This window comes from Triplophysa rosa, linkage group LG21, assembly GCF_024868665.1.
Source record: "Triplophysa rosa linkage group LG21, Trosa_1v2, whole genome shotgun sequence".
Taxonomy (NCBI): Eukaryota; Metazoa; Chordata; class Actinopteri; order Cypriniformes; family Nemacheilidae; genus Triplophysa; species Triplophysa rosa.
This window is the reverse complement of record NC_079910.1, coordinates 14,682,440-14,701,134: the sequence shown is the minus strand read 5'-3', so window position 1 is coordinate 14,701,134 and position 18,695 is coordinate 14,682,440. Positions and strand designations below refer to the sequence as shown.

The 18,695-nt window shown below is 39.0% G+C and overlaps 1 protein-coding gene across 2 annotated transcripts in view; it reads right to left on the bottom strand.

Annotated features, from left to right (window-relative positions):
• baz2a (bromodomain adjacent to zinc finger domain, 2A) overlaps positions 1-18,695 on the bottom strand; it is a 30,760-nt gene that overhangs the window by 7,258 nt on the left and 4,807 nt on the right. For both annotated transcript variants that reach the window (XM_057363124.1, XM_057363125.1), the window contains exons 4-23: positions 15,246-16,748; positions 14,717-14,950; positions 14,234-14,629; positions 13,447-13,507; positions 13,058-13,166; positions 12,778-12,885; positions 10,212-10,431; positions 10,051-10,118; positions 9,881-9,946; positions 8,659-9,012; positions 7,734-7,988; positions 7,382-7,596; positions 7,221-7,295; positions 6,972-7,143; positions 5,268-5,330; positions 5,031-5,175; positions 4,261-4,904; positions 1,817-2,018; positions 1,546-1,701; positions 1,303-1,463 (exon numbers count right to left, since the gene is read on the bottom strand). In XM_057363124.1, the coding sequence (XP_057219107.1) occupies positions 1,303-1,463; positions 1,546-1,701; positions 1,817-2,018; positions 4,261-4,904; positions 5,031-5,175; positions 5,268-5,330; positions 6,972-7,143; positions 7,221-7,295; positions 7,382-7,596; positions 7,734-7,988; positions 8,659-9,012; positions 9,881-9,946; positions 10,051-10,118; positions 10,212-10,431; positions 12,778-12,885; positions 13,058-13,166; positions 13,447-13,507; positions 14,234-14,629; positions 14,717-14,950; positions 15,246-16,748 (5,207 nt within the window). The remainder of the gene's footprint in view (positions 1-1,302; positions 1,464-1,545; positions 1,702-1,816; positions 2,019-4,260; positions 4,905-5,030; positions 5,176-5,267; positions 5,331-6,971; positions 7,144-7,220; positions 7,296-7,381; positions 7,597-7,733; positions 7,989-8,658; positions 9,013-9,880; positions 9,947-10,050; positions 10,119-10,211; positions 10,432-12,777; positions 12,886-13,057; positions 13,167-13,446; positions 13,508-14,233; positions 14,630-14,716; positions 14,951-15,245; positions 16,749-18,695) is intronic.

The following is an 18,695-nucleotide window of genomic DNA, read 5'->3' as shown; positions in this document are numbered from 1 at the left end:
GCTGGGGAAGCTACTTTCAATCTTGCCAAATTCTTATTTGAACAAGGTCAATGAGTTAAGCTACCCTTAAGAAAAAGAGTTTCTTATATTACAAATGTATAATAGCACTACTGAATGTAATTGGTGACTAATTTTTGTAAATGTGTATTATTCATTACTTTCCAAAACTAGTTAGTATGGTATTTAATTATTTGAAGTAAAAGCAGAATTTAACAACAAAAAATATGCTAAGACCATTAAAAAAATAAATATAAAATGAATTGACTGACACTGATGAATGCAATATTCATGTTGTTACCCTTGGGAAAATTAACCATAGTTTTATTATATAAAATAACCTGTTTGATGATTTATTACTATTTGTATGACCACAGTAAAAGAACAAATATCACTGTTGAACTTTGGTTACTATAGCGAGACCATAGTAAATTTGAGGTTTTCCCAAAAATAAAAACCAAAACTATGGTTACTATAATTTATCCATGGTTAATTTTCGTAAAGTTACTACAAACAAATGCATGTAAAAGAAACAAATTCAAAAAAGCCATGCTGGAACACTTAAACTGATAGTTCACCCAAAAATGAAAATTCTGTTCATCCTCTTTTTATTCCGAACAAACAGGAAGAAAGACGACTGCAGAAGAAAGACTTTCTTCAGCAGAACACAAAAGATGATATTTTGAAGAATGTTGGTAACCAAACAAAACGGTGGTACCCATTGACTATCAATGGTTATCAACATTCCTCAAAATATCTTCTTTTGTGTTCTGCAGAAGAAAGACAATCATACATGTTTGGAATGACAAGAGTATGAGTAAATGATGACAGAACTGTCATTTTTGGGTGAAATATCCCTTAAGTATTCATACGATGAAAAGATGAATAGCTTCTTAAATCTCTACACAAACACTATGATTGAAACAAATCAAACTTCTCAATACAAGTTTTATCAGAGCACTTTTCTAAAATTTGTGAGACTAGTCAACACAGACAAAAACAGTGGCATAGCTTTTTCACACCACTGGCAAAAAAAATAACTAATTTTGAAAAATCTACACTACTAAAGATGAAGTCTGTATCATTACTGAGTGTAGTTAGACTATTAGTGAGTGTGTTTGTACTATATGGATCTCTGTAGCTGTCAAACTAAAACAGCAATAGCACCACCTTGTGGTTATCAATGTTTACATCATTCTTATGTTACTACACTGTCCTCATGTTGTAGCAGTTGTCTAAGTTTTAATGTTAGGTTAAAACTTTAACCTAAACGTTTTCCTCAGATCTGTCTCATGCATTTCTTACCTTGAGCTGTAGATCCGCACCTACTACCCTCAGCTCCAAGTCTTCCACCCACTGCAGAACACTGATGTCTATCTGCAGGGCTCTATCCTGCTCATTCCACTTCTGTTTAGACGCCTCCAACAGTGCGTCAACCTCCACCACCGTCATCTCGAAGATGGGATCTAAGAAGCAAAACATGAGGAATGCAATAAATCTGCACTAAAGACACACACACTGACTACTGTCACTGTCGCTGTCCCTCACCAGTCACGGATCGCGTGCAGACCTCAGCAAGATACTCCATGTGTTTGGTGAGGTGTTTGTGAAGAACCTTCTCACGAATACCTCGTGGGTGGAGGGCGCTGAGGATGGCTGTAAGCTCTTCTGGTTCTCTGATCCACCACCAGCCCTTCACCATCTCTGCAGAACACAAAGGCGTTTAGCTTATATCAAAATACAACGAAACAATAAAAGAAAAATACAATTTTGAAAAAACGTTTTTGTAGAGATTGTGTGACTCTACTATGGCACTCACCTAATGGAATAGGCTTCACCACCAGCTGAGTGAAATACTTCTGCTCAACGTCCTGGAAGAGATTGGATGGTGGTCTGCCCCGCCTCTTTGCGATGCTGGACCGAGAGTGTACCCGTGACGGGCCGCTGCCCCTTCTGCGCCTCCTCCCGGCCCTGGGAGCTGGAGTGGAGCAAACCTGAGGAGGAGGAACTGCCGTCTGCAACTGTGACGGAGAGAAGCCATCCGAATAAGAATATTGTATCGAAAATGGTTTGACATTTCTTATACATTTATATAATCCACATGCATTCTAATGTTACTATCCAAGATTTCTTCCTGTCTATCACCATTTTGATCAAGTTTAAATCATAAATGCAATTAAAATATGTGTCAATGCACACTTAAATGCACATTATTCATTTCATTTGAACATAAATGAGTTCTGCATTTATTTGTTAAAAATTAGAACAGTAGTCAATAACAAAAGATATGTCAGAATAAAAGCTGACATTAAATCAATTGACAACAATGACTACAATATTTGTGTTGATACCCCTATGAAAAATTAAAGCTACAGTTTGTAAAATCTGCCGCTAGAGGGCGCAAAATCAAAACAACAACAATGGCGTAGCTTGATGACGCTGTGAAGGAGCGTGGAATGATGGGATCTGTTGTCTTCAACTCCACCGCTGATGGCCATCAATCAGACGGGAACGAGAAATCATGTTAGCGGATGAGGTAAAGTTTTATAATTGTTGCGAATAATTGTGGTCCATAAATAAGTGACTGTTCGAAACAAGCTAGTGGCTTGCTAGAGGCTAGACGCTACTTCCGCATTTGTCCACGACACTGTTGTCATGCGGTTTCTACGTCAGTAAAGGCGGTAAACAAAGGGGAACGCAGTTATGACGCCATTGACAGGCGACTGCACAGCCCCGTGTCACTGTTTAGAATGGCGAAGTAGTTGGAAACATTTGAGATATTGTAAGTACTCAGCTGAACAAAATATATGTGACCCTGGACAACAAAACCAGTCTTATGGGTCAGTTTTTCGAAATTGAGATTTTTACATAATCTGAAAGCTGAATAAATAAACTTTCTATAGATATATGAGTTGTTAGAATAGGATATAATATCTGGCTGAGATACAACCGTTTAAAACTCAGGAATCTGAGAGTGCAAATAAATCAAAATATTGAGAAAATTGCCTTTGAAGTTGTTAATCAGGGGCACTGTGGCAGACCATCCACTCACAAGAATAAAGTTTTTATATATTTAAGGCAGGAAATTTACAAAATATCTTCATGGAACATGATCTTTACTTAATACCCTAATGATTTTTGGCATAAAAGAAAAATCGATAATTTTGACCCACACAATGTATTTTTGTCTTTTACTAAAAATGTTCCCGTGCTACTTAAGACTGGTTTTGTGATCCAGGGTCACATATAACACTGGCCTAGTGGTTTTTGGATATTTTACTGCAAAATTGTTACAAACTGCACCTTTACCTATAGCTTTATTATAATATTATTTTGCCAGATTGATTGCCATTGGGATCCCTTGAAATGAAAGGATCAAGATCCTTCTTGATTGAAATTCAAGATCCCTTGAATATTTTTTAAAGCAGTAAAAAGTACAAAATAAATAAAGCAGTCACACCAACAGGATTAAACAGCCACAGAAAAACATAGAGAGATCATTTTAAAATCACCTTTTTATTTATAGGTATGTCTATAGGTAAATTTATAATTTTTGTTTCATTCTGTGAACTACTAATAATATTTCTCTCAAATTTCAAGTAAAAAGATTGTTTCTATTTGCATTATTTCTATTGTGTCTATTTGCATTTATTTGCAGAAAATGAAAACTGGAGAAACAGGTCAAAATAACAGAAAAGATGCGCTCTATTTTTTTACAGTAATATTTGTATACTAAGAAAAGGTCAAAAATCGTTTTTTTATGCGATAACCTGGATTTTATTCATAGTTTTCACTCTGTCAGTCTTTCACATTGCTGTTGGATGACTGTCACTACTGAGGTTTGATTTAGTTAAATACATCTAGAAATGATTAAACAAAAATGTTTGAATGTTCTCTTAATTTTTCCACGATGGCTTTACATCTTGCAGTTTTTGGTATTGTGATATATCGTGTCAATATATTATACCAGCAGTTCGCCATAGTCTAATTTGTACTGACATGGTTTCAAAACGAACCGAAAATCTTTTATATTTCTCATATACGACGTTGTTCAGGCAAATTGTCTTCTATTGACAGTCAACACACGCAGGGACACGCAAAAACACTGTTGTTAAAACTTTGTCACTATATTTAATGACTTTTCCAACCCCCTTAGAGACTTTTGTTAAGAATAAACGTATAGTGACAAATCTAGCCACTTTCTGAATCACCCTTAGCTTTCATTCAGTGGGAAAATGTGTCATTCGGATTCAAGGTACTGACCTGTGTTGACAGAGGCTGAGGTGGAGGTTCAGCAGAATCGAGGGGGGCTGGAGTGTCTTCAGCAGGGGCTGATGGAGTCGTCAAGTTGTTTTCACACGGTTGGGAGAGAGAAGTCTCATCACATGGCTCCTTAGGCAACAGATTGAACCACTGGCCTGCTTTCTCTGCCTGCTCTCTAATACTGTCCTCCGGCTGGCTGTTGTCGTCACCTTGCCCAGCTCCAGATGCTGTGACTGGTGCACTATTGGCCGCTGGGTCCTGTGGTTGGTCGACAAAGGCCTGGAAGGCGGGCTGTGCGAGATCCTGAATGGAGGAGTTAAGGCCCAAGTCTTCACCTCCGGATCTGCTGCTACGGCGACGACGACGGTTTTTAGCTGTTCGGAGGTGGAGCTCAACTTCGGGTTTGATCTTCCGTGGACGGCCACGTCCTCGTGGGCTGCTCATGAGGGATGCTTGACCAGGCAGAAGATCCACGTCTGATGGGGAAAGCTGGGATGCTGGAGGAGAACACGGAAGTGATGTCTGAGGTGTACTGAGAACAGGACAAAGAGGAGGCTCAACTTTAACCTCCGCTTTTACTGGAGACCCGACTTCTTTCTTCACCGGAGAGATGGGTTCATCGCTGACCAAAACATCACCCGAGGCTGCATACAAATAAATAATTGTATGTTAATGTAGAAAGTCAAAGAAAAAAACTTCAAGTAAAAGATCACAGAAAGCAAAGAATGATGGAAGTAAAAAAGGTGGAATAAATAATACAGGATACACACCCAAAATATCCTCAGCTCCTTCCACGATCAAACATCCCATATAAGGCAGCAGCAAATACCTGCGGCGGTACCGATCCTGCCCGAGAGACACTGCCCGCATGGAATGAGATGACTGGAATAGCTTCTTGCGGAAAAACTCCTGACGCTGAGAAAAATTAAATATTGTCATGTGTAATTACAGTTTAAGCAGCACATGCCACAGATTCGGTTTCAAATGAAGATTTGGGAGAAACATACCTTGGTCAGTTTATCAATCTGACGCTCAAGTTCTGCAACACTGCAATTATTAGGACTCTCAATCTATGAGGGAAACAGAGATGTTGTGCTTAAGTGAAAGTGAAGTGAAAGTGACCTATTTGTCAGGTATGGTGACCCATACCTGAAATGTGACCTCTGCATTTAACCCATGCAGAGAGTAGTGAACACACGCACAGCAAGTCGTAAACACACATACACCCGGAGCAGTGGGCAGATATCACTGCAGTGCCCGGTAAGTATAGGGTAAGGTGCCTTGCTCAAGGGCACATCAGTCGTTACCCGCCGGCCTGAGAATCGAACCGGCAACCTTCTGGTCACGAGTCCAACTCTCTAACCATTAGGCCATGACTGCCCCAAGATCAAAGAATCATTTAGTTGAACCATTCAGTTAAATCATACAGCCGTCTCGAACTTTTGAAACATTTAGTAGACCCAACATAAATCAGTTAAATCCATTGAATGATTCAACTTGAGTGAGCTACATGATTTAATTAACCCAAGTTGAATCAACTGAACCATTTATGTTCACTCAAGTTGAATCAGTTGAACCACTTAGTTTACTCAAGTTGAATCGGTTAATTTTTTTGTCGATTTAAGTGAAATCGACTGAACCATTTGGTTGACTTCAGTTGAATCATTCAGTCGACTCGAGTCAACTAAATGGTTCAAATGGTTTTTAGCTGAAGTTTAATCAATTTAATCATTCATTTACCTCAAGTTGAATCATACAGCCAACTCTAAACTTTTGAATCATTTGGTCAACGATAAATCATTTAAGTGACTCAAGTTGAATCAATCAATGGTTTCAACTGACTTATTTTAAGTTGGTTCAGTCGATTCATCTTGTGTTGATTAAATCATTAAGTTGACTCTATTTGAATCATTTATTGGATTTAACTGATTTATTTGATCAACCCAAGTTAAATCGACTAAACCATTAAAGTTACTCAAGTTGAATCAGTTGCATTATTCACTAGATTCAAGTTGAATCTGTTGAATTACTGAGTCGACTCAAGTCAACTAAATGGTTCAATTGGTTCAACTTAAGTCAACTAAATGGTTTGGTCGTTTTAGCTTAAGTTGAATCAATTCTCCCTGCGTTCCAACTGGGATATATCGCCCTCCGAAGGGCCCTTCGGAGTGACAACAATCATCGCCGCCATACTGAAGGGTCGTTCCAAACCGAAGTGCTCATAACTGGCCACTTCAAAGGGCACTTCAGAATGAAGGATTTCGAAGGGTACAACTGATGGTCACTTCGGGCTCCCATGATTCTTTGCACAGATTCTTTGCGTGGTCACGTCTCCTTATGGGCACGGGATGATGATGCAGAAGGGCACTTCATGAAAGAGTTGTTTGTTCCCCTACACCCTTTAACCCTTCAAAGCTCTCACTCCGGAGGGTAAACCATTCGAAGGGCTTAGGGCATAGGGATGAGCCCTTCGAAGTGGAACACAGGGTCAATCACTCAGTCACCTCTAATGGAATCAGTTCAACAATTTAGTTGACTTAAGTTGAATCATTCAGTCGATTCAAGTTGAATCGGTTGAATTACTCAGTCGACACAAGTTGAAACGATTGAAGTTTACTCTACTTGAATCAGTTGAATCTTTTAGTTGTCTCATTGGGAAAATGCTGAATTGTTCACAGGATTATTAGAAAGCTGCGTTTAAGCGACTGTACCTCACTGCTTTTGGGTTCCTCCTTGGGTTTGCGTCGGCTACCTCTCTCCAACACGCTGCTCTCCTCGATGTTCTCCTCCTCAGCCATGCCCACACGGGCACTGCGGCGTCGGTCTTCGAAGCACAGCTCCTCCTCTGGGCGGCCTGTCTTACGCACTAGTGCCGCCTTCAGCCTACGTGAACACACAAACAAATATAAAATTTTGCCAACCAATGAAAAGTCCTCCGGTATGTGTTGAGGCAAACTTACTTGCGCAGTTTGCCTTCAATAATCCACTTGTTTTTTCTGTAGGTTGCCATATTCTCCAACGTGTTGTCAATTTCCCTGCAAAAACATAGGAAAAAATGACTTTCATAGGTAAAAACTTTAATTAGGTTCTTATGGATCATCATATTTCTGTTCTTGCTGACCTGGTGATGCAGTTGCTGCCGTTGAGTTCCTCCACCAGGAAGGCCAGTATGGAGGCTTTGACATCAGCTTTAAGGGTCTGGAAGCTCTTTGTTCGCAGACTGTTACACACCTCCAACTCAAAGCCGTGAGCTTCAAGAAAGACCCGCAGAACCTCAGACACGGTGCTGTGACTCAGCTCCAAATCCACCAGTTTTTCTCCGAGGATCTTCACAGACTGAGAGAGAGTGAGAGAGAAATAAAACAAAGAGAATTCATTAATCACTGAATATATGTGAATGCTATGCTGTTTTAACATTGCTTTAATCCTGTTTTAATAAATATACTGATATTGAACTCAAATAAAAGAAAAACCTGGTAATTTGAGGGTAGTCCAGGATCGTGCAGTGCCGCCTCCATCAGTTTAATAAGCAGATCCAGGAGTTGGCCCTGGCTTTTCTCTAGGCCGAGAAGACCCTCCTGCAGGGTGCTCAGACTGGGAATATCCTTGGGCACCTGTAATCCCAGGAATTTTCCATAACCGTGGAGGAACTCAACTACCCTCAAACAGTTGGAGAAAGCCGAACCGGAAAGCACCAGTCCTGGTATGCGTGACAATGCTGGGAGAGGCTACAGAGGGACACAAGTGAGAACACAAAGAATGTGAAATAAATAACACTCCAGCGATGACCTTAACACTTAATTGTTTTCAGTGCTGTCAAATCGATTAATCACAATTTCGATTCCAAAATAAAAGTTTGATTTATGTAATATACGTGATTGTGGCATTTAAATTCCTAAATAATACATTTATATGTAAATTTAAAAAAAAAAAAGAGTAATATATATTGTGTGTATATTTATACAATACATACAGTATGAATAAACATACCACACTCACAAATATTATTTTAACAAAAACATTTACTTTGGAATAGATTATTCACGATTAATTGATTTGACAGCACTAATTATTTTACAATTGCTAACATATGACCTCAACTGTCAAAGAGTTTAAACCAACAAATCGTGTTGGAGAGAGAGAGAGAGAGAGAGAGAGAGAGAGAGAATACAACAGATAAAAAACAATACAACGAACACATGAGACGACAAACAAAAGAAATAAAGTGCTAAAAATAAACAAACAAACAAAACAAAAAATAACAAACCATCAAACACAAAAATAGAAATAAAAAGAGAACAAATGAACAAACAAACAAACACTGCAAAAAAAGAAAAGAAAGAAAAAAGAACAAAAGAATAAACAAACAAACTAAAGAAAGGAAGAAAGAAGTCTCACCGTGTGGTCAGGCAGACACATGTCCTCTGCAGGCTTCTTCATCTCTTCTAAGATCATCTGCTGTCTCTTCCTCTCCTCCGCGCGTCTCTGAGCTTGTGCTCTTCTCTCTGCCTGTCTCTTAGCTGCGAGCGCTGCCTGCGCTTCAGCCTCTGCCTGTGCCTGAGCTTTGGCTAGAGCTTTGGCTTTGCAGCGGGCGCTTGCCACACTCTTTATAGGACTGGCCTTCTGCAGATCCACGGCTTCTGCCTCTAGTACTGGAATCTTCCTCCTGCGGCCAGGCTTCCTGGGCGTCACTTGAGGGCTCTCTTTATCAAAAGTCTGCCCTTCATCGTTCTGCTCGTTGGCTTTCTCCAGCTGATAACATGAAAACACAGACAAACATCAGAAAACTGAGTTTAGGCAACAACACTACAAACAACGGTTATTGTGCAAAGTATAATGGATATGTGACTTAATATGACTTATCAAAAGTGGTATGAGAATATCCGAGTTGCCAGCCCTTTAAAGCCAGCAAATTTCCAATATTCTTCTAGACATTTGTGATTATTGTACAAGGTTTTCCAATCATATTTGAAACAATGAAAGTCAAGGGAGACTTTTAGAATGTTGTCCACTAACCTGCTGCCTAATATGTGACCCTGGACCACAAAACCAGTCATAAGTAGCACGGGTATACTTGTAGCAATGGCCAACAATACATTTGGGTCAAAATGATCAATTTTGGATATTAAGTAAAGAGTAAAATGTACATTTCCTACCATAAATATATCAAAACTTTATGCAGCAAAATCGCTGAAACACGCCTACAAACTTTACTTGCTGCTGCCCCGCTCTTTGGGAATTACAATTCTTCTTAGCATGGATGGACAACTTTAAAGGCGATTTTCTCAATGTTTTGATTTTTTGCATCCTCAGATTTCAGATTTTCAAATAGTTGTATCTCTGCCAAATATTGTCTCATCCAAACAAACCATACATCAATGAAAAGCTTTCAAATGATCATTTCGAAAAATTGACCCTTATGACTAGTTTTGTGGTCCGAGGTCCCATATCTAAATTTTTGTTAATAAAAAGTTTTTAAAATTTGTATTGTTGTATAAATTATTCTTTGAAGATTTTGTTAAAGTTTAAGACTATTTCAGTCCTGGAAATACATTTTCAGGTTCCTTCTAACCACAGCAACCCTATGTGTCAACACAGAGTTCTTAAATAGGTCTCTTACTTTGGCTTTTCTTTTCTCCTGTCTGAGCTTCCTGTTCTTTGCATCCTCCTTTCTTTTCATTCTTGCCTGCATGAGAAAAACAAAATCTCAGTTTAATAAATGTAGATTTTTGAGATCAAAACAGATGAAATAATAAGGACCGTTGTTTAGTCACTAAAACGATTGTGCACCTTTCTCTTCATCTTCTTCTTGATCTTAACCAGCTTCTCTTTTTCTTCCCCTGTAAGATCCTCTGCAACTGAAGATTACATTTATGTAAAGACAACGACATGACGTGTTCATACTTCAGATTAACAACTCCATAATGTGGATCAAACCCATTCACACTCACCCTTTGCCTCAAGCTTCTTCAACAGCCTGGCATCCACTTTGCTCAGCAGATCCTCCATCTTGGCCTTGGGAGGTCTACCTGGGCGTCTTCCTTGGCCTCTGGCTTTACGAACCCGGGAACGAGGCTCTTTGTCTGGATTTGGAGGACGACCGCGTCTACCTGTTATTGCCATGATCATGGAGGGCACTTCCTCATTGGCAAGGAGGAACCATTTCATACCCTGTAAACAATAACGTAATAAGAAAAAAAGTGATGTAGCTTCACAAACTAGCGTGTATGAGACAACGATTAAAATTGAGCATATTTAGCTAAATTTAAATCAAAACAAACCCATAAGAGAGCTAAATTCAAATATGGTGACGATATGTCAATAACTTGAAACCTCCTTGGTACTCGCATGTTTCATGACTAGCTAGGGATGTAACGATTCGCTGTGAGCCGGTTGAAAATCTGGACTTAATATTAAAATCGATTATAATATGTGACGATTCAAGTCGGTTGAGATATTAAAGATGAGATAACACGCAGTTACTGCAAATCTCATATTAATCTTAAGTACCTATACAGTAGTAGGCATGTGCCGGTATCAAATTTCCATGCTGCAATTAATTGATTAAGGTTTCGTCGCGGTAAGCGGCATTAACGCAGTATTCAATTCTATGAGAAATGCAGGTTGAAAATATAAACGAACTTCAGTGTTTTCCTTTTAATAACAACTTTATTTTAAATAATAAAGAGAACCTCAAACATTTAAATATAAATAAAACAACACACAGTAATGATGTATAAAGTGAGTTTGCAAACTGCAAAAGAACAACTTTTGTTAACTGCTTTTAAATATACTTATGTCTGTACAACGCTAGTACTACAATTCATGTTATTATTATTATTATTATTGTTTGAATAACAAGCCAAGCCAGTGTGTTAACTATTATAGCAAGCTAAACATTTATAAACAGCAAATTCACTCGCACTTTGTGACAGTGTATGACTTTATTGCGTTCCATCAACGTATAATTAAAATAATTATTCTGCCACACTGTCAAATTTCATTACTCTACTTACTTTTAACCCAAAATATTTCCAAACCTCAGACTTCACCCTTTTAGAAGGGGGATAAATCGTCGGCAGCGTTCCTCCTTCCGCCATGCTTCCTCTCCGTGTGGTACTGTTTACATCAGAGTGCGCACGCGTCTTTTGCTCAGCAGCGCACACACACACACACACACACACACGTAGGCATCTCCACATGGCGAACGGGATTGTTTAGATCAGAGTGCGCATTCCTACGCAGCATAAACGCAGTGTACTTTTATCCGGTTGATGAAAAATAAACAAATATGCGTTCTAAAAATCAAAATGCTGATCTATATATTTTCGCGGTATTTGAAAGTGCCCGCGATAACAACATCGCGCGAATCCATTACCGCGGTTAATCGCATTACCGAATATCGGCACATGTCTATACAGTAGTATTGCATACTTTGTTTCTTCGAAGAGTATTTCGTTTGATCAAATTTATAAAAGAGATATACAGCTGTACGATTATTTCCAGAAAAAGACGAGCTGCTGGAGCGTGCAGGGGGGACGGAACTACAGCACGAGCACACAATACATCATCGCATTATCCTTCGTGTTGTTTACATTATGCACGTTTGCTCTTTCGCTCGGTGGATGACGTGCGTGCTTTTCCAGGAGAATGGCCAATAAAAGGAATAGTTACCCCATCTTTAAATGAATCGCTATACATGTTTTGAACAGCAGGTGCCGCTGTGTTTACTGCAAACTTGGAAAACGTTAATATGCTGCTATTTCTAAAAAAATCCAATTTAGGAAAAGCACAGATAACGTCTTAGTATGTTTATATTAAAGAGAATATTTGCATTGTTCATTTTTTATTTGATTTGGAATTTGTTTTAAAATTTCAATTTAGTTTTGTTACTTGACAAAATATATATTTATTTTACAAAGAAATGTGCAGCATTTGAAAAATTATAATAGGGCACTTGTTCATATGTAATTTGAAAGAATGAATGAGGCATTTATATAGCGCTTTATTGTGTATTGCTCTACACCCAAAGCGCTTTACAATCATATGTGTCATAATTTGTCTCAATCGTATCGTGAGATCAGTATCGTGAATCGTTACATCCCTATGACTAGCTATTATGTTGTTGCGCGTGATTAAAAAAAGTATTAAAACATTTTTGAAGGTATCGACATGTAGCCATATTTGAATTCAATGTTGATGAGTTAATATCAATAAATAATCCCCCAAATATATCTTTTTCTCTCACAAATGTATTGTTTCGCTTAAGACATTTATTAACCCATTCAAATCATTTCATTGACTTAAATCATGAATGTATGTGCTTTTTGAGCTTCAATATTGTGAGTACCACATAAAGATAACATGGTTGGATTTTACTATAAAATTATTATTTTGAGTTGAGCGCAGAAAAAGGAAGCACACAATGACACAAATTTCCATCTTTGGATGAACTACTCTTTAAAGATCTTAAAAACCCCTCATGTCTGTAGCACATGTAGATCTCTGAATACAAACCTCAGGCGTTTCCCGCTCTTCATAAAAATCTCCCACTGGCATGCGCGGACTAAAGCTGAAATGCTCTCTTGAAACCCCTTGGAGATTATCCTGATGCTTCTTCAGATACTGGAGAATGTGTTCCAAAACACAGTCAAAATGAAAACAGAGCAACAGTCCAACTATTGATAAAATAGTTTGATAAAATATTGATAAAAACATCTGGCTTTAATGGTTAACTCTTTCCAAAGTAAAACCAAGTTAGTGATTTAAAAATGTGAGGAAATATAACATGTCGTACCTTGATGATCTCTGGAAATTGCTTCATCCTTCGACCACAGGGGCTGTAATACCACGTCTCCCCTTTCAGGCGGTCCTCAACTCTCCGGACCCGAATCTCTCGCCGCCAGCTAGAAAATGCATAACACTAAAATTATGAAACAATCAATAAAACGATCAATGTAACTGGGTCAAGTTTGTCTAGCTATGTAGCATGTCTAAACATTGGCAAAAACTGGTAGTACAACGAAATCTCTTCTGAGCGTGAGCTCTACTTGCTACAGTCTATCACTCTTTCAATTTTCTTTTCTGTTTTCAAGTTATTTTGGAGCATTTTTTGGCTTTATTTTTAAAAGTAGTAGAAACAGGACCAGGAGTCAAACTCCGACACCTGGTCAAACTACTACTCACCCATGCTGCAGAGGAAACTGGACTTGCTCCTCAGTTGCAACCCTACGCCTCGGGGTGTCACCTAAAACAAGAAAAAATTTAAATGCATTTTATGAAAGGTACAGTTTGTAAAATCCGCCGCTAGAGGGCGCACATTCAAAACAGATACGTTCAAAACAACGTGTAGCATGGAATAATGGGAACTGTCATCTTCAACTCCACCACTACTAAAACAATCAGATTTGAAATCACATTTATTGATTGATGTAAAGTGATAAAATTGTATAAATGTTGCGTTTGACGACATGATTTTATTTCATTACAATGAATTGTACGCAATTCATAAAATTAATTTATTACTATTTAGTCAGATGATCCAAAAACGATTACTGCTTGTTCGGTAAATCTATACATGACAATATATACGTGACACTTTGTCAATGAGACTGTGTTGTCAAACTGTCAAAAGGTCTGGAGAAAGCGCAACGGCTTACACGAATCACGTGAGGCACCTCAGCCAATCACATAACAGCCTCTAGTCTCCTTTCCTGCATTCCACCGGCTTTCCATCTAGTGACTTTGGTAACGCGGATAGGACGCCATTGACAGGCGACTGTCAGACATGGCCCCGTGTCACTGGTTAAAATGGCGATTTATAAATAGTTGGAAACATTTGAGATATTGTAAGTGCTCAACTGAACAAAATATATAACACTGGCCTAGTGGTTATTGGATATTTTACTGCAAAAATGTAAAACTGTAACCAAGTATAAGAAGAACACATTTTGAGAAAGTTACATGTAGATACCTGCTGTGGAGCTGTTTGCATCATCATTACCATCGTCATCTTGAGTCTTTGCTTTCGCAACCTCGTTTTTGACTGGTTTGGAAGATTTTGCCTCTTTGTCGCCTTCTTTCACCTTTCGCTTTCTGATCTTCTTGGGTTTAACAAGGGGACTCCCGTCATTGGGCATGCTCAGATTATGGACAAAGTTCATTGGATCATTTGGAAGGTAAGGCAGAGCATTTGAAGGACTTGACATATCAACAGGTACAATCTCCAGTTCCTTAGCCTCTTTGGAAAGCTTTCTCTTCTTTGTTGCAGTTGGTGGCTTCTCCTCATTTTTCTTTCTCCGTCTGACCTTTTCTTCTTTTGGAGCATCAGGGGTCAACTTCCGCTTTTTGGTCCTGGAATCAGGAGAGCCTGTTGAAAAAGAATCAAGAGTCAATTGAGACACTGTTGAACCTTTGGAAACAAACAGCCAACAAGAAGAGTAAACAGTGCTTTTACCTTCACCAACAGCAGCAGCAGCGGAGGTCCGGGGGTTTTTAGGCTTTCGGGGCTTTTTTATTGGAATGGTGATCAGGGCTTCAGATGGGGGTGAATGTGTGGTCGCCCCTTCAACAGAACCACTGACAACTGCTTGAAGTGCCATCACTGTCATTGCAGAGAGTGCTGATCTTCTCTCACCTACAGATATGTCAGGAGCATCAGGTCCATTTCGTTTGCCAGGAATCTTTTCATCTATGGGGACGAAAACACAATGTAGTTCCACTATGGAGATTGAAAACTGGGGTAGTTCACCCCAAAATGAAAATTCTCTCATCATTTAGTCTTGTTATTTAAAACCTGTGTCTTTCTTCTGCAGAACACAAAAGAAGATATTTTGAAGAAAGTTGGGAACCAAACAACACTGAACCGCATTGGCTACCATGTATGGATAAAACCACTGACACATTTCTGAAAATGTATTCTTTTGGTTCCACAGAACAAATGAGTCATGGTTCGATATGGTTCAACTACACATTAAGAATCTCACCTTTGATACTCTGGGCAGAGACATTTACAGATGCAGAGAGCAGGGAAGAGTTATTTTGGGAGCTTTCGTTGAAAGAGTCGTCCAACAGAGACGTGGTGTTTCTGAGGGAGGTTTCCTCGCTGGAACAAGTCGAGGTCATGGAGCTGTTCAAGTTTTCTTCCACATAAGAAGTTTCATCAGTCATGGATCCTTCGGTAAACGTTGATGGATCTTCAGGCTGGGCAAGGCTAAAAGAATCATCGAAAGTGTCCATCATAGAACTGACCCCCTCAGCTCTTGAGCTTTCCAGGTAGCTTGACTCGGCCAAGGACGGGTAGTCTACTGACGTGTCAGTGCCAAAAGTATCATCGAAAGTGTCACTCTCTCCTTTCACTGGTGTGGTCTGACCCTTTATGTTATGACGGTCCTTTTTGACAAGTGGACTAGAGTCTTTTTTTGGAACGATATATGCCGGTTCAAGATTCCTACCGTGAGCCTCGTTGTTGGGTTCCTGTTTGCTTACTACTCCAGGTATGCTCTGGGAGTCACAGACCTCATGCTTACTAAGAGTTTCCAGACTGGTCTGGTGATCTGCTTCCACTCGTACTTTGTGAGAAGAAACGTCTGCATTTGCTGAGGCGTCCACGTAATGAGCTGTAGACCCGGTGAGGGAATCAGACACCTTTGGAGCAGGAGAAACACTGGGAGGTGCTGTAGGTGCCCGAGGAAAGGAGCTAACAGTGGGAGGAGGTGCAGTCACAGCCGAAGCAGATGACAGAAGCACAGAGTGTGCAGAGAGATTGATGTTATTGGCATCAGATGCTGGAGTCGAGGAAGCAGCAGGATGTTTAGGACTTTGACCTGTAAGAGGTGATGCTTCTTGGGGTCGTTTGAGAGGTACCAGTCTGGGCGGAGTGGTGACAACAGATAAATATCGAGGTGATGGAGAGACTGGACTTTTTGACCTCTGGGCCTCTTCCAGAGGTAAAGGAACTGTTTGAAGAGGCACATGCACCGTCGTGGGGTGCGTTAATGTCACAGAATGACTTTGAGAAACGGCAGTTGGAGCTCTTGACGTCTTGGGAGAACACGATAAGGGAATTGTGTCACCAGCTGGTGATGGCGCAGAGAATCCAACAGGTCTTTCGCCTTGGACCATCCGAGGCTGCGATGAGACGGGAGAGGGTGGAGAAGGTGTGGACAAAGCAGAAAATTCTGAATGTAAAGGAGATTGTGATTGCTGGCCTTGAACGGGGACTGACAGGGTTGATGTTTTCCGAGGCAGACTAGCCAGTGGCAGATGACGTCCAGAGACACGAGGGGGACTGAGTTCCTGCAGGGCAGCTCCCATTTCCTGACGTTGTTTTGCAGGTTGCTCCAGGTCCTGGCTGTAGTCAGCAGAAGAAACCGAGCTGGGGGACTTGACGGAAAAACCCTCTGTTTCGAGCAACCGTTTGGATATAGAGGCTCTATCAACGCCATTGAAGCCTTTATCAACTTCTTTCAAGGACTCGCTCATGCGCGCTAGAAACCAAGAACAAAACATACAATAGTTATTAGTTTGAGACAAGAACATTACAAAATAATGTGTAAAACAAACATTAGCCTCAAACACACAGCAAATATGAGTTGTTTGACCAATCTGACTTAAAGATGTTTGTGGTATAAATTAGGGCTGAAACGATTCCTCAAGCTACTCGAGTAATTCGAATACAAAAAAATCATCTTTCAATCATCAATCAGCTTTGTTTAATCCATCTAACTATAGTACACACGGAGCACTGCGTTTCCCCACAGACAGTTATTACTAACCCACAGCCAGCTAAACTCTATTCATATTACAGGGCTCTCAAGTCTTCACCGTGAGACACACGCATTTTATTCTGTTCACACGCTCACACGTATTTCTCATTCTGATAAATAAGTGATAGCTTATTGAAATGGTGAACTGCTATTTTACTTAGTTTTAGTCTATTTTGCGAGTAAAACTTGTTTTCCGGCTGCATTGCGTCCATCAAACTAGATGCGGACTAGTGGATGCCGAATCCTGTTATTTACACATGCCATCTGGCTGTTCTGCGTGTCTGAGTGAATGAACTGCACTGTTTAACATGCTACACGTGTGATGCTCATGAATTTGTCTGCGTCTGCGCTGAATGAGGACATGAACTTCACCTCCAGAGTTGCGCTGAGAGTTTATTTCACAAACATTTTATTGTTTGAGTGAAGAAACAGACATACTAAAAAATAAGCGTCTTCAGACAACCTGCCAAAATAAAAGTCCGGTTAACTCAGTATTTTATGTGGACAAATATATTACTATTTAATAGTTAAAAAAAAAAAGAAACTAAAACTAATTAATATAAACTAAATGCATCATGCATAAGCTGAAGTTAGTTGTTTACCTTTGAAATTATTCTTTCTATTTTTATTCATGTTTCTTATTTATACATCTGTATTATATTGCATTTTGAATGTAATATGGCAATGTAATGTATTAAATGGGTTAACTTTTCACAGATATTAATGTATGCAATTTCAGCAATAAAAATTGTATTTATTCTAAAAAGGAAAAAAAATAGTTGTTCATTTTAAGAGACCTGTCTTATTTTCTCTTGTATATTTAGTATTGCTCTTTAATAAAGAAAAAGTACTTATCCGAATACCCGATTAATTGATGGAAAATCAGTAGAATACTCGATTACTAAAATAATCGATAGCTGCAGCCCTAGTGTAAATAACAAAAGGAATGAAAATATAAACCTTTGGTTTAAAACACATCAATACATCAATAGTTACATTTTAAAACATTTTTGGTTATTCCACATTCAGCATGTTTATAAAATCCATGGCCAAGCACACTAATTTTTGCCCGAATAATGTTAATAAGTAAAACATATTTTCACATATAATATATAAAAAAATGTTCATGCTTTTTTCCATGTTTTACTCTGTGACTATGTGGGCGGAACAAAGAACTGGGGCAAGACATCGCCTCTTATAGGGAGAGTACAACCACAAAAAAATTAAAATTGTGTCATGAATTACTCACCCTCAAGTTGTTCTAAATCTGTGTACATTTCTCTGTTCTGATGAACACAGAGAAATATATTTGTACGAATGCTTGTAACCAAACAGTTCTTGGACCCCATTGACTACCATAGTATGAAAAATTACAATGGTAGTCAAAAGTGCCCAGAACTGTTTGCTTTCCTACGTTCTTCAAAATGTCTTTTGTGTTCAACAGAACAACAAAAATTATACAGTAATTTTTCCTACAATTTAATCAAACAACAATTACCTTTGAGAAAACAAGTATGACTGAAAAGCAGTCTTACCAATGGTACTTTAAAGTATCATGCATAACAGCACTCAGGAAGTGAATAGACTAATTGTTCTGCCATTATATTACTGAGAAAATACATAATAGTTGCATTCTTACGCCACAGGATTTGTGAACCAGTGTAACAT